The sequence below is a fragment of the Lachancea thermotolerans genome (assembly GCF_000142805.1).
Source record: "Lachancea thermotolerans CBS 6340 chromosome G complete sequence".
In the NCBI taxonomy this organism is placed as follows: Eukaryota; Fungi; Ascomycota; class Saccharomycetes; order Saccharomycetales; family Saccharomycetaceae; genus Lachancea; species Lachancea thermotolerans.
Genome location: NC_013083.1, coordinates 650809 through 664225, shown reverse-complemented (window position 1 = coordinate 664225; position 13417 = coordinate 650809). Strand labels below are relative to the sequence as shown.

Below are 13417 nucleotides of genomic sequence, written 5' to 3'. Positions count from 1 at the left end.
TTCGACAAGTCTTGATTAATGATTGAGGAAAAGTTTCAAGAACAGCCATAGGTGAGTTTGAGAGAGTTCGATTAACGTCATTCTCAGCAGCACAGTTTTCCGAGAGGCCGAAATAAAACAATACAACTGATTAGCAGAAATGCCACCAAAGAAGAAGCAGCAGCAGCCAGTGAAGAAGAAGGACAATGTCGACAAGACGTTCGGTATGAAGAACAAAAACCGTTCTACTAAGGTCCAGAAGTTCATTCAGCAGGTTCAGACGCAGGTGGATCCAAAGAAGGAGGAAATGAAGCGTAAGAAGCAGGAAGAGAAACTTTTGAGGGAAAGACAGGAAGCCGAGAGAAGAGCGCTATTCAACCCTGCGATGGATCAGTCTGTGAAGTCTGGTGTAGACCCCAAGACCGTGTTGTGCGCTATGTTCAAAATTGGAAACTGTAACAAGGGCGCTAGGTGTAAGTTTTCGCATGACCCCAACGTAGGACGCCGTGTCGAGAAGAAGGACCTGTACCAGGATGCCAGAGCCGAGAAGGAAGCCGATACTATGGATCAGTGGGACGAAGAGAAGCTTCGGTCTGTCATTTTATCCAAGCACGGGAACCTTCGTACAACCACGGACAAGGTTTGCAAGTTCTTTATCGAGGCTGTGGAAAACGGCAAATACGGTTGGTTTTGGGTGTGCCCCAATGGCGGTGATAAATGTATGTACAGGCACTCTCTGCCTGAAGGTTTCGTGTTGAAGACTAAAGAGCAAAAGAGATTGGAGAAAGAGGCCCTAGACAGCCAACCCAAAATCACCTTGGAAGAATTTATAGAAACGGAGAGAGACAAGCTGGACAAATCCAAGCTGACTCCTATCACTGTTGCAAATTTCGCAAAATGGAAACAAGATCATATCACCCAAAAGATCAACGCAGAAAAGAGGGACGAAGCTAAGAGAAAGCCCACTGGCCGTGAAGTCGTGCTGAAAAAGTTCACGGAGGACAAGAAGTTTGCGGAGGTTGATGACATGGACGCGACAAAGGGCTCGGCTTGGGACTTGTCTGAATTTACCAGGGCTTTGAAAGATGCCGAAGCGAACACTGGTGATGGCATTAAGGATTACGGTGACGGTAGTAACCCGACTTTTGATCTCGTTAACAAAACGACAACCACTGCATCTGCATGAAGATCTCTTGAGTCTGATCTTCCCCTACATAAAATATATTATATTTTGTACACCTAATCAAAGTCATTTCCAACATAGTCGAAGCTGTGATTATTATGTCAAAGGTCTGCGCGGAAGCTTTTTCTTTTGCTATTATTTAGATCAAGAAATACTAGGCTATGTTTCGCGCTTTCTCTTTCCTGATGGTTTCGATGCTGTCTTCTAAACATAACTCTGGTTCTGTAAAGAACTGGAGACGTGTCTGTGCATTACAGTTTTTCAGTTCCTTTATTGTTTGTACTACTCTCTGGCGCCATGAATCTGCTTTAGAATCAAAAAACGTGGGATAAGAACCGTAGTCGTTCTGCGATGATGGTGTGTAATATATAGCGTCATCGGTGGCGCTCCGATTTACAGTACTAGGTTCTTTTATGCTACTTGGAAAGGTACGGTGTTTTCTCGGTGGAAGCGGTGGTTGAGCTTTCTTGGAACTTTCAATTTCCTGCCTCTGCGCTGAAGTCAGCATAGGCTTTTTTGTGGGTTTCAAAGGTGGTGTTTTAACATCATCAAGCTGAATGAGGTCAGGAATACTTGGGCTTTTTGTCAAATCCTTTCGAGTGCTGGAAACTTCTCCACTGGTCGAGGGAATATTGGTTTTGCTGTAATACTTTTTCTCTATCAAGGCATTGAGTTCATCTATCACTTTGTGGCCATAGGCTGCGACATCACTCATCGAGTCCTTGCAGCAACGAATGTATACTCCAAGAATTTGATTTGGAAACAGCTTAACTGCCTCAGTGTAGGCTTCTAAGTCTCCCTCCCCAGAATCACCAACAAGGATAAAACGCTTGTGAGGAAAATCAGCCAGAATTCCAAGGATGGTTCCTAATTTTCTTTTGGCACTGGAAGACATGAGGCTCGAGACTAGATTTCCAGAGTACTGCTTCAGAAAGAGTGGGCCCATTGGAAAGTGCTTGGACACGTAGTCTTCAAGAACAGGATAGATTTGAAATGGAGAATTAGAAACATAAAAGAAGTCAACACCTTCGGAATCTTTGAGTGTATTGTACCACAGGGACATCCCAGGGATCGCCCATGTTTTAAATTCATGCACGAAAACATTACTGAACATCGACCTCTTATCCCCTGTTACTCCTGTGTGCTTAATAGTGTCGTCCACGTCGCTTATTAAAGCGAAGCCTTGGTCTTTTACAATGTTGATAGGACAGTTGACGGTGCAGCCATCTTTGGTATCGATATTAATGGTTATGTTTTGGGGTTGGAATTGAGTTGCAACTTTTACATCGTAGTTCCCATAATTGTCTGTAACAACAGATGTTCTTTCTTTCAAGGAAGACCCGTCTGATATGTCTATAGTCAGTGTCACTCCCATGATGTGCTTATGCAAAAATCCAGAAATTCTGGAACGGAGGGTATCATCATCGCTGTTATCTAGGCTAAGCGATGAATGTGTAGATGCGCTATCTGAGATTGACTGCGAATCATTCAGTGGTGCTTCCAGCTGCTCTTCTAAAGCCGCTCTCTCGCTAGGCGAAGAAGGGCGAACTAATTGCCGGCACAGAGATAAGATGAGTCTCGACTTACGGTTCATAGTCCCCGGTGAGAAAACGAGACCCCTAATATGTGTCTCGAAATACCTCTGGTCCACCATGCGCGTGTACGATGGGTAAATCAGTGTTTTCATATCGACCGGCCAGGTGCGCACGCCCTGAGTTGCTCCAGTGTGGTTCGCACTGTCATAGTAACCCTTTATGGTGCTACTGGCTTCTGATCTGAACTGTGAAAGAGTTGTTGTAAATGCCGGGATGTACGCGTCTCGCGTAGTCTTCATGATATTCATAAGTCTCTGCCGCCGATTAAGCGATCCTGTTCCTCTATATTCATCGCTGTTATTCATTTTCGTCCTCTTCTTCAGGAATCTACGACGTTTGAACCTTTTGGACAAAGATATAGATCTTGTCTGGTATAGAACGCTCTTTAGATCCAACAAAACGGCAGCTATAATACGCTCTGGTCCAGTCTTAAGCACTTAAGAGTAATCAACGAAAACTGGCCACAAGATCTATGTTCTTTATGGCTTATTTAGGGGTTTGCGCAAAATCTCTTCTTCGATGAGCTTCAACTTTGTGAATTTTGAGGGTTGTTACGTTTATAAACGACAATTAATATAAAGTGCAAGTAACAGAAGCAAGAATATGAAGTGCCAATTTGCGTTGGTATGAGGAATTTAAAAACTTATGTATGCTTGAGTGTTCTATCTATACTTTCATTTGAACTTTGAGGAAATACGTCACTAAGAATGGCAGGCTGATTACCATTAATGGATACTGCAGCATTAGAAAGAAAGAGACGCAGTCTAACTGGACTGTCTCCACAGCATCCGGTGGCGTATAGCTTGCAGTGAAGTAAATTGCAGTTGTCATACTGGGAAGCGCCCAGTCGATCGCAATGACAAAAAGGAGCATCGAGTCATTTTCCCAACTGGCCCATCCTGCTTTCACGAGCCGGTCGCACCACAGAACACCGAATATGGGCATTACACATAACTTCAAAACGACAAGAAGGACTGCGCTTTTCCAAAATCCAGGATATAGTTTCTTTAATTTAAGTCTCCCGAGCGTTGCGCCCAGTAACAACAAACCGAAGGGCACAGACGCCGCGCCGATATAGGCAGTAAAGTCCATGAAGAAGGACAGGGCAGGCTGGTTATCAGGCGCTTGCTTTATGTGAGGGGTGTTTTCACTCGTTACAAAAAGCGCTTTAACCCATGGAATAAATGCAATGATAAGAGATAAAATTACCGCCATCGAGCAGGGCCTTAAGCAGTTTTTCAGGAAAAAGACAATGTAAGGAGTGGGCACGAGTTTGTATATCCAATGAGGAAGCGACTTGCCTGATTCTTCAACGTCCTTACCCGTCACGGCAGCATCAGAGGTCACCATCCTTGTAAGGTCCGATGTTTGAATGCGGCGAACAAGCGAGGCTCTCCTCCCTGACCCCGTTTGCGAGTGCGCCGTCGAACTGCGTCTGCGGCCGAACTGGTCAACATTGGAATATTCTCTTACCAGGTCTGTGATGTCCTGAGACGGCATTTCCCGAAGCTCCAGGGCCCTGACTGAACCTGCTAAAGATCCTCGTCTATCAGACCTGTTTCTCTGGATCCCGTTAGTCAAAGCGACCGGTTGGTTAGTATCAATAGAGGGCCCTGAGTTGGTAGTAGATTCTTCGGGTGTGAGCGAGTTCAAACTGGTTTGGTCCCTTGTGTTACTACGATACGTAGGCGTAGGTGTCGCGCGAGAACCGCCCGGAGCTATATCGCTTGAACTCCGAGAGTCCTCAGCCTTGTGAGAATCTGCCATCTCATAATCCTCGTTAACGTATGCACTCTCCTTATCGTGGTAGTTGAAGTCCTTTTCTATCAGCCTAAACCCTCCCAAGTTGAAGACGCAGATGAGGAACATTGCTAGAAAGATGATGACATTGGCCACGCCCTTATTCCCCTGCTCCTCGGTGAAGATTAGGCCTTGATCCATTGTTTGCAGGTAGGCGATTGGCAAGTCGCTGATGTTAGGAAACATGCCTCCAGCCAGGATTCCACCCCGCCATTGCTTTGGCACAGGTAGGAACATCCGGATGACATATGCAAAGAACCAGCCGGTGGCGAAGATTAAAACCGATGATAGGCAAATTATACCCACCTGCTTGATGTCTTGATCCTCTATGTTCCCTACAATCTTGTTAAACGAAAGACAAGGAAGCAGAAGCGTCAGTACAATGTCTGAGATGGCTCGCGTGGCTTCCACTGTCAGTATATTTAGCCTGGCAAGCAGAAAGCCGCATCCCATAATAAGATAGATCTTGATTATTGGCTTGACAGAGGCCCATATGGCTTGCCCTAACGTGAGACTCATCCCGTTGTTTTTGGTCTATTCCGCTATGATCTTACTCTTTCTCAGCCCTTTAACTCGCTTGTGTCAACCTATTCTTATTAGAGTCTCGAACGAACGATTCTGTGCTTCTTGTGGCCCTTAGAAGTGCTTCGCTTTTTCTTATCTTAAGGTCAGAACCATATTTATTCTTGAAATTGGCTCTCGTTAAGTTTCACATTACTCATAGTTATGGACATACGAAAATATTCTATATCGAGGCATGTGGCTCAAATTTCTTGGCATGCATGCGCAAAAGCATCAGGTGGCATTCGGAGTACCTTAAAAACGCCTCGAATTTGGTAACGGCAACAGGTGTTGCAATTGCAGGCACGTCATTGGATCTGCAGATTATTTCCTTTCTGCAAAGTCAGAGAGAAGATAAATTGAATTATTCTCGCCGTAATTGATTCCAAACTGGGCTTCGACTTGAAGGCGCCCCTTAAGCCAATCCTTAAGCAGCGTCATGCGGTTAGTTTGCCATGCATTTCCCGTGATACGCGCGGACTTTGGCTTAACAAAGCAGCAGAGATCGAGGACAACACCGTTCTTCTTAAGGAGTGCAGCAACGATGAGCGGGGTTATGTTTGAATGCTCGTATCCCCTGCTATTGCGGCATTCTACGAGACAGCTGAGAAGTCCTCCTACCTTGGCAACCATGCAGTTCGCAATGCAGGGATGCGCGCTTTTCACGGTGGCCTCCAGATCGCTAACGAAATGCGTCAACCCTAGAATCTCGACAGTTTCATTGATGCTACCCAAGACATAAAGCACTGCCAATTCGAGGGTATTGTCGCGAGAGTCGGTGCATTTGATCCTTTTAATGAAGCCCAAGTCGCCTGTCCGCAGATAGGAAAGCCCATTGTCGGCCTGTCCTCCTAGCTTGGACTTGAACTGCGCAGATACGAAGGAAGTTTTTTGTAGGTTGGCTTTTTTGCCCGAAAACCTGACCTGTTTTTCAGGCGAAGTTACTTTGCTAATCCAGTAGTCGTAGACATTAGCTTCGGAGCAGCACCATATTTCCCCAATTTCGTTTTCGTAGCACGGCTCCAGCGTCTCGGGGTTGACAATTGGGACGTCCGTGCAAACTGCAACAACCCCAGAGCTTTGCAAATGCAGATACTGGCTCAGATCTGAAGAAGTAAGGCCATTTGGATTAATGTCTCTTACAAGCCCTTCTCTCAATGAGGTGAGGTCCAAATATATATCCAGTGAAGGGACATTAAGAGGATTGAGCGCGACTAGAGGGTTGAAAATGTGCTGGTAAACATAATTCAGCTGCGAGGTGTTGATAACAATGGAAGGGTACTTTTCCAAGCACGCCTGGATGGTATTAGTGAGGGGCCTTCCTTTGAATGGTATCATTATATTTCGGACTTTTTTCAAGAAGTCTGGCCTCAGCATTGTTTTTGCCAGCTTCGAATCTTTCCTGCCCGACCCAATGGCACGCCCTCTCTCAATTATGGAGTTTGCCCTGTCAAGGATTAGGTAAAGCATTTCTGGACTCAAAATCAAGTTCTTCACACTAAAGTTTTGCAGTGATATCAGAAAGTTTGTTGCGTCTCCTAAAATGTCTTGGTAGTTGAAAAAACAGGACGTTGTTCCCACATAAATCCCAATTAGACATGTTTGAATGAATCCTAAGCCAGCCGTATGCTTGTACATGGAAATGACTGGGCTGTCGCTCGTAAGCTGTAATGTTTCTTTGACTATCTTGCACATATTGAGAAGAACTTTATGTGTCACCACGACGTTTATTTCTTGATGGATATCGGTTTCGCGATCTATCCATATGACACATGGGCTTGACTCACTGGTTAGCGAGCCTCGTCTGTTTTTCAGTACGTCCTTGAAATTACTGGGCGATATATCATTCTTCTTTTTAATCTTTGAGAATACAGTAATTTTGGGAAGAAGGTGCTTGAATTTCTTTATTTGCCTGCTAATAGAGGTCCCATCTTCTAACATAGCGTACATTTTAGCGTCCACGAAGATACGTTTGACATTATGATTATTGACCACACTCATTAAGAAGTTTACTTCTTCATTAGGATAAGCTTCGTTTAATGGAGCAATGGGTATGACAACCAAATTGCAATAAAAGCATGCTATTACAGTAGCAACATATTCAACAGAGTTGCCACTCAGAATGGCTACGTGGTCGCCGCTTTTCAGGGGAGTTTTAGACTGAACTATCTTCTTGACAAAATTTCCCACAATGGAACTGAAGGTCTTCCATGAAACTTTGCTATGCACATTATTTGGGCTGGAGTTTGCCACTGAAGACCCTGCGATTCCATCGCTAAATGCAAATTCATCGCTCTGCTTTGCAGAGCGCCATTCTAGTATATCAATGATGCTAGAGAACGTAGTGAGGTCTTTGTTGTTTCTGTTGTCCATACACTTTTCCCTGTAGTCAATTCCAGAAGTTTGCCAAGGCAGAGCTCCTGAATTGCCGCTCAGCATCGCATTTTCCTGGCCAATAGCGCTATGCCTTAAGCTCGACAAATGTTCTGAAAAAATACTTTCGTTAACATAACTTGAGTGGGGAATGAAATCAAGGACCACATTGTCGAGCTGGAATTTCACAAACTTGGAGTTCAGACCGCCGCTCAAAAACTTTTTCTCCACTGTGCTGTTGGCAATTTCTAAAGAGCAATATCTTCTTGGTAAGGACCTTGGTGTCACAAGAATAATGCACATAGGCTGGATTCTATGAAAGATCCACAGGATTTTATAGATTTGTTCAACCATCGTAGTCATCTTTTTTTCGTACTGTTCTCTCCGTTGAGCTATTGAGGCTAGAGTGGGTTGCACAGTTGCGGCCGATAGATTTGATGCAAGAGGAGTCTCCACTACCATCACTAAAAAGTGTTCATTCTTGTTTTGCGGCAGTTCAAATACCGATACTTCTAAGGCTTTTTCCACCATTCTTACAACATTTTCGGTGATATGTTGCAGATAATATGTTTGAACCACTCTTTTGGAAAGAAGTGATTCTTGATTGTCAGACGCATCGGTATTTTGCGGTTGATCAACATTTCTGGCTTTGGTAACATCAGAGGTATGGGACCAGTTTGGCAACCGAACAAGCTTGTTCTGTAAAAACATATCTTCAATCAATGCCAAGACATATATTTTGCCATTGTGAACAAACCCCATCAGTTTAGTCCGAATAAACGACTTTGTGGGGGGACAGACACTCATGATTGTATCTAACCTTTCAGATGACTTGAAAGAACCACCATCTGGCCCAAACGCAGCCAACTGCCAAAGTTCTGTCATTTTCTTAAAATTAAGTTTTGCGTTGAAGACAAATTCATTGATTTTCTCCATTTGATAAAACTCGTCAGTGATACTAGGCGACGAGATCCACAACTCACCAACTGTTAAGTCTGGTGCTAAAGTACCATCGTCGGGGTTAACAATACAAACAGTTGCGTCAGGGATAGGAAATCCAAAACACGATAATCTCAAATAGTCTTTTGTTGAGCTTGAAGAGTTAATCATGGCGGTTATGCTTGGTTTGATAATGTTTTCTTTCAGGAGCTCTTTGTCGATGAAAAGTTCATCTTGAAGTCTCAGTTTAGTGTCATGTACTGGGAAGTTTCCGAGGTTTCCAAGCTGGTCTCGCATAGACACAAATATACCACCAAAATCCAGAAGTGTGAGCATTGGCGAGTAGCATTGCGAAGCATCCAGACACCCAAGGTTTTTTAGCCATTTGTGCACGATCATGTCAGTAACCTCTGTGTCAATATTTGTACAAGATGTAATGCACCAGTTAATGCAGCTAAAATCAATCTTGTTTTTCTTGCTAGTTACAAGTGCAGGGTTTTCGAGGTAATTAATAACCACCTGCTTGAGTTGTAGTTGATCGTTCAGCAAAATATTGACCCTGTGCTTGTTGATGATATTTTCGTACATGCCTGTCTTTTGCAACAAGCGATCATCTACTGTCATGAGGAGATTGCCGGTGTAGATATTGAACAAAACGCCGAAGATTAGGCCGGTGGATCGGGTGGGATCTAAGCTACTGAGCATAATGTACCTTGATCCAGTTCTTTTGTTTTTATAAGATCTCTCGATATCTCCTTTTGGCCAATGAGCTTTTCTTCGCGAATTTAAGATACTGGCCATTGTTTCTAACTGTTTGGATAGTATTTTGTGTTTCATTACGACGCCAGAGAGGCGCCCCAAAGGGGTTCTTGTAAATTCGATATACGATACACTAGGTATATCGAACGTAGGGCTGCTCTTCTTAGCCTTGGAATATGTGCCAAGGTCATCGGTGGTTATAAAGGTAATGTCCGATAAAAATCCACTTTTCGTCAGTCGCACCTTGTTATTGCCATCAAACCGCAGGCTGTCAATTTGCTTAAGACAGTTTTCAGCAATCAAAGTAAACCCTGCGTTAGTGAGGCCCACTATCTGGGATATTTCGCTAAGTGAGTAAGTCTCCAAAGAAACAGGAACCGCAACCATTCCTGCTATAAAACACCCAAGAAGGGAGACCGTAAACTCTACAAGGTCTTCCTTATTAAACCACAAAAGTACCTTGTCCATTTTGTAAAGCTTATGTTTTCCAAGTTCATGAGCAACTTTTTCAGCTCGCAGATAGAGCTTGTCCCAACTAATCCCGGTTTCCTTGTTCTTGTTGTTGATACTCATAAAAGCAGTCTCTCGTTCATAAAGTTGTGACCTGGCGCGGAGAATAGCAGGGAGCGAGTCTGTCATAGGTGGGCTTTCTGTGCGCGGCAGCAGGGGAATCATTGGGTTGTAGCATGGTCCCGAAGTGTCGCCTCCTGAGCTTTTAGCGGGGGATGTTAAGGCACTTGACTTACTGTTGAGTACGCTTGAGTTTCTGGTTGTGACTTTGTATATAGAGTTGTTTCTCGAGTTGAGTATTGAAGTGGTGTCGATAGAGTAGTTATCATTGCCTTGTGCGACGCTAGATCTTTGAGATCTAATAGTCGAAGCGAGACTGTGGTTTCGAATATGCGTCGATCCGCGGTTCTGCGCAGAGTTTGGGGAACCAAGTGGGTACGCAGTCGGGTTGTGTTTGTCCAGGATTTCTTGCCTTTTCTTCAAATATCCTTTTGCTGTTACGTCGCCATCATGGTAATCTTTGATGAGCTCTCGCAGCCGATTACCAGCTTCTTCGGGCAGACAAGAAGGGATGTGAAAGTCCATGGATAGGAGGAAAGATATGGCCGGCTTCCAAGATGGTTGTAGTATGTGTTGCTCATTCCGCGGTCGCCAAAATGTCAATACATACACACTTTGCTCACGTGACGTCCAGGCCTTTCATTCCATATTCCAAGTCAGGTAATCCCGGCACATGACACTGCGGGCGCTGTCGCTACTCTGCGATCATGGTCCTTTAGGCGATGAATCTGGCAAAGAACAATTGCGCTATTGAGTTTAGGGTCCCTTAAGACTTAAATCAACTTTAATAAGGGCTTATCGCGAAAAAATTGAGAAAGGACTTCGCTATCTTTTGAGGTAATTATTAAGACGATTGCCAGCGTGTGAAACCCAATGTTGGACGGCTAAGTAAGGAAGCATTATTTCCCTGCTTTCAGGGAATTTTTGGAGATTTTTTGGTTCGTGCCACTCATTTCGGTTTCAGGTTTGCTTAAATCGCGGCGTTTTGTTAAGCTGTGTCTTAATTCATAGGAACTCGACAAGTTACTCTTTTGTGACACAGTTAACAGTACGTCTCCTTAAGTTATAAGTCTAGCAAAGAATTGTTAGAGCTTGGCACTATGATGCACTCGTGCCCTGTAGCAATGCGTCTCTTGGACAATACAAAATACGCCCGTAACCCCAAGCAAGTAGCGATTTAACTGAATTTAATGGTTTCGGTCGACTGGCCCGGTACTTTTGCACGCCAGTGGCTACATAATCCTCAAACTAGCTTCTCAATTATACAAGTTTATTGCGAGTTCAAGAAGGCCTTCCAAAAGAAGCTAGCTTTATATCCAAGATACAAGTCCCACTCAGCTGCGTTTGATGTCAAGGACAGGAACGTAGGTTATGACTTCGCGCGCCAGCATAATAATAGCACTTCAAAGCGATGTAGGAAATTCTCCAAGTTTCGCGAAAGGCGCTAACAAGGTACAGTTCCCTCGTGTATTAATTTGGTTCACAAATTCCAACGTTTGCTACCTGCCCTTTGGCGCCTTAGCGCGCAACGCTGAATTTTAACATACACCTTTCTTTGATATAAAAGAATATACAACATTTCATCTCATTTCCGGAAATTCTGCACCCCACGTTGGTTTCCTACCGATTTCTCTATGCTTTTCTTTGTACCACCCCAAATACCTTGTTTCCCAACTCCCAGAGTCCGGATAGCACATTCCTTGTATCAGCAGGAGTATGTACAGTTATAGCACGTGATATTCATGCCACCTGGTGGAGTTTTATGACCCTGCATGATTTTGGACCGTTGGCAACAATATAATCGGGATGATGAGCTGTATAAAATTTGATAGGTAAAAGAAGCTAGAAAATAGTTTATTTGGAAATTCCAATCCGCAGTTGGATCTTGGCATCAGTGCTTCTGCGGGACAAGAGGCAAAGAGCAGCAACATGGGCAACTCAATATCGAGGGTAATGGTCAAGATGTTCGGATATCGAGAAATGAAGATCTTGATGCTCGGACTGGACAATGCTGGCAAAACTACGATTCTTTACAAGCTCAAGCTCAACAAGATAAAAACATCAGCCCCTACAGTAGGCTTCAATGTAGAAACAGTCTCTTTCAGGAACGTCAAGTTTAACATGTGGGACGTGGGAGGACAGGACCGACTCAGACCTTTATGGAGGCACTACTTTCCAGCTACGACTGCACTTATCTTCGTGATAGACTCACAGGACATGAAGAGACTCAATGAGGCCAAGGAAGAACTCTACAGTATTATAGGTGACAAAGAGATGGAGGAAGTAGTGTTGCTGGTTCTGGCCAACAAGCAGGATTTGAAAGGCTCCATGAACCCACAAGAAATCTCCGACTACCTTGAGCTGAAGTCGCATCTCGACAGCCAACTGTGGTGTGTCATTGGAAGTAATGCCCTAACGGGCCAGGGTCTAGTCGAGGGCTTATCGTGGATCACCAACAATACCAAGACAAAGGACAAAAAATAGAGCAACGTTCGCGACGCATGCGCCCTGGCGTACTGTGTATGTAATATTAGCCAAAAGCGACCGCATTGGGCCGAATTGATATCTTCTGTGATTCCTTGAACCTCTGAGAGGGTGTTAACATTACATTTCCGACACAAAGAAGGAACCCACTAAGAATATATAAGATCGACATGATGCGCGCCGTGCGAAACCATGTAACTTGCAATGACACTAATCGTTTGATATTGTACAAATATAGAGCTTGTTTCTTTCCTACTCGATGCTTTTTGGACGGCCTGAGGTCATTGACGCGACATGCCTCATACCAGCATTTCAACCGACCCGTCCGGGTTCCCAAAGTACGCCTTAGACGCGTTGTCAATGAACAGGCCCGTTTCCACCACCCCAACCAGCATTTTGATGTCTTGATGCAGCTTCTCGGGGTGCTCAATCTCGCCGAAGTGCGCGTCTATGATGAAGTTACAATTGTCAGTAACGACAGGGCCAGCCTTTGCAGGCGCACCCTGTCTCAGGACCGCATTTTTACACTTTAGCTTGGTCTTGAGGTCGTTGAGGACTCGTATGTAACTCGTGGGTACTACCTCGATTGGCACACCCTTGACCCAGTTGGTACCTAGGTATTTGGGCGAGCGCTTCCGGTAGTCTGCGACCACGACAAACTTGCTGGCGCTGGTGCTGACGAGCTTTTCCTGGAACAAGCACCCGCCACCACCCTTGATGAGCTGCAGGTTGACGTCCACTTCGTCCGCACCATCGAACACGATGTCTATCACCGGGTACTGCTCGACCGAGCCGAGCCTCAAGCCGTTGGTGAGAATCAGCTCTTTGGACTGGAACCCAGTGGGAATGCAAATGAACTGCGACGCGTAAATCGAGAACTGAGGGTCGAGCAGGTACTGGCCCAGTCTCTCCGCAACGTAGATCACTGTGGACCCACTCCCAACGCCGATAACACGGTGGTTCGCGTAGTCCAGGTTTTCATCCACGGCCCTATATGCTGCCACTCTCTTGGCTTCCTCGAGAGTGCTGTGGAGTGTGGGAAGGTTCTTGACATCGGGTATGGAGGTCATCTTGGCAGCAAAACGGCGCACGCTCGTGTGAACCAGACTTTTCAAATTTCGAAACATCTGAACGTGCGTTGTGGAATGAAATATGCGCAGAGTTCTATTTTTGC

At 44.8% G+C, this 13417-nt stretch overlaps 6 protein-coding genes across 6 annotated transcripts; 2 read left to right on the top strand and 4 right to left on the bottom strand.

Annotated features, from left to right (window-relative positions):
• Nucleotides 1-139: 139 nt before the first annotated feature.
• Nucleotides 140-1165, top strand: TMA46 (translation machinery-associated protein TMA46; the record flags this gene model as incomplete). The annotated part of the gene is made up of 1 exon (XM_002555346.1): nt 140-1165. The coding sequence occupies one exon, from the start codon at nt 140-142 to the stop codon at nt 1163-1165; it is 1026 nt and encodes a 341-aa protein (XP_002555392.1).
• Nucleotides 1166-1316: 151 nt separating this feature from the next.
• APP1 (phosphatidate phosphatase APP1) lies at nt 1317-3062 on the bottom strand (the record flags this gene model as incomplete). The annotated part of the gene is made up of 1 exon (XM_002555345.1): nt 1317-3062. The coding sequence occupies one exon, from the start codon at nt 3060-3062 to the stop codon at nt 1317-1319; it is 1746 nt and encodes a 581-aa protein (XP_002555391.1).
• A 361-nt stretch (nt 3063-3423) lies between these two features.
• ECM3 (putative ATPase ECM3) lies at nt 3424-5076 on the bottom strand (the record flags this gene model as incomplete). The annotated part of the gene is made up of 1 exon (XM_002555344.1): nt 3424-5076. The coding sequence occupies one exon, from the start codon at nt 5074-5076 to the stop codon at nt 3424-3426; it is 1653 nt and encodes a 550-aa protein (XP_002555390.1).
• Nucleotides 5077-5442: 366 nt separating this feature from the next.
• Nucleotides 5443-10284, bottom strand: CMR2 (Cmr2p; the record flags this gene model as incomplete). The annotated part of the gene is made up of 1 exon (XM_002555343.1): nt 5443-10284. One exon carries the CDS (start codon nt 10282-10284, stop codon nt 5443-5445), a length of 4842 nt encoding a protein of 1613 aa, XP_002555389.1.
• Nucleotides 10285-11688: 1404 nt separating this feature from the next.
• Nucleotides 11689-12243, top strand: ARF3 (Arf family GTPase ARF3; the record flags this gene model as incomplete). The annotated part of the gene is made up of 1 exon (XM_002555342.1): nt 11689-12243. One exon carries the CDS (start codon nt 11689-11691, stop codon nt 12241-12243), a length of 555 nt encoding a protein of 184 aa, XP_002555388.1.
• Nucleotides 12244-12542: 299 nt separating this feature from the next.
• Nucleotides 12543-13370, bottom strand: RKI1 (ribose-5-phosphate isomerase RKI1; the record flags this gene model as incomplete). The annotated part of the gene is made up of 1 exon (XM_002555341.1): nt 12543-13370. The coding sequence occupies one exon, from the start codon at nt 13368-13370 to the stop codon at nt 12543-12545; it is 828 nt and encodes a 275-aa protein (XP_002555387.1).
• Between the last annotated feature and the right edge of the window lie 47 nt (nt 13371-13417).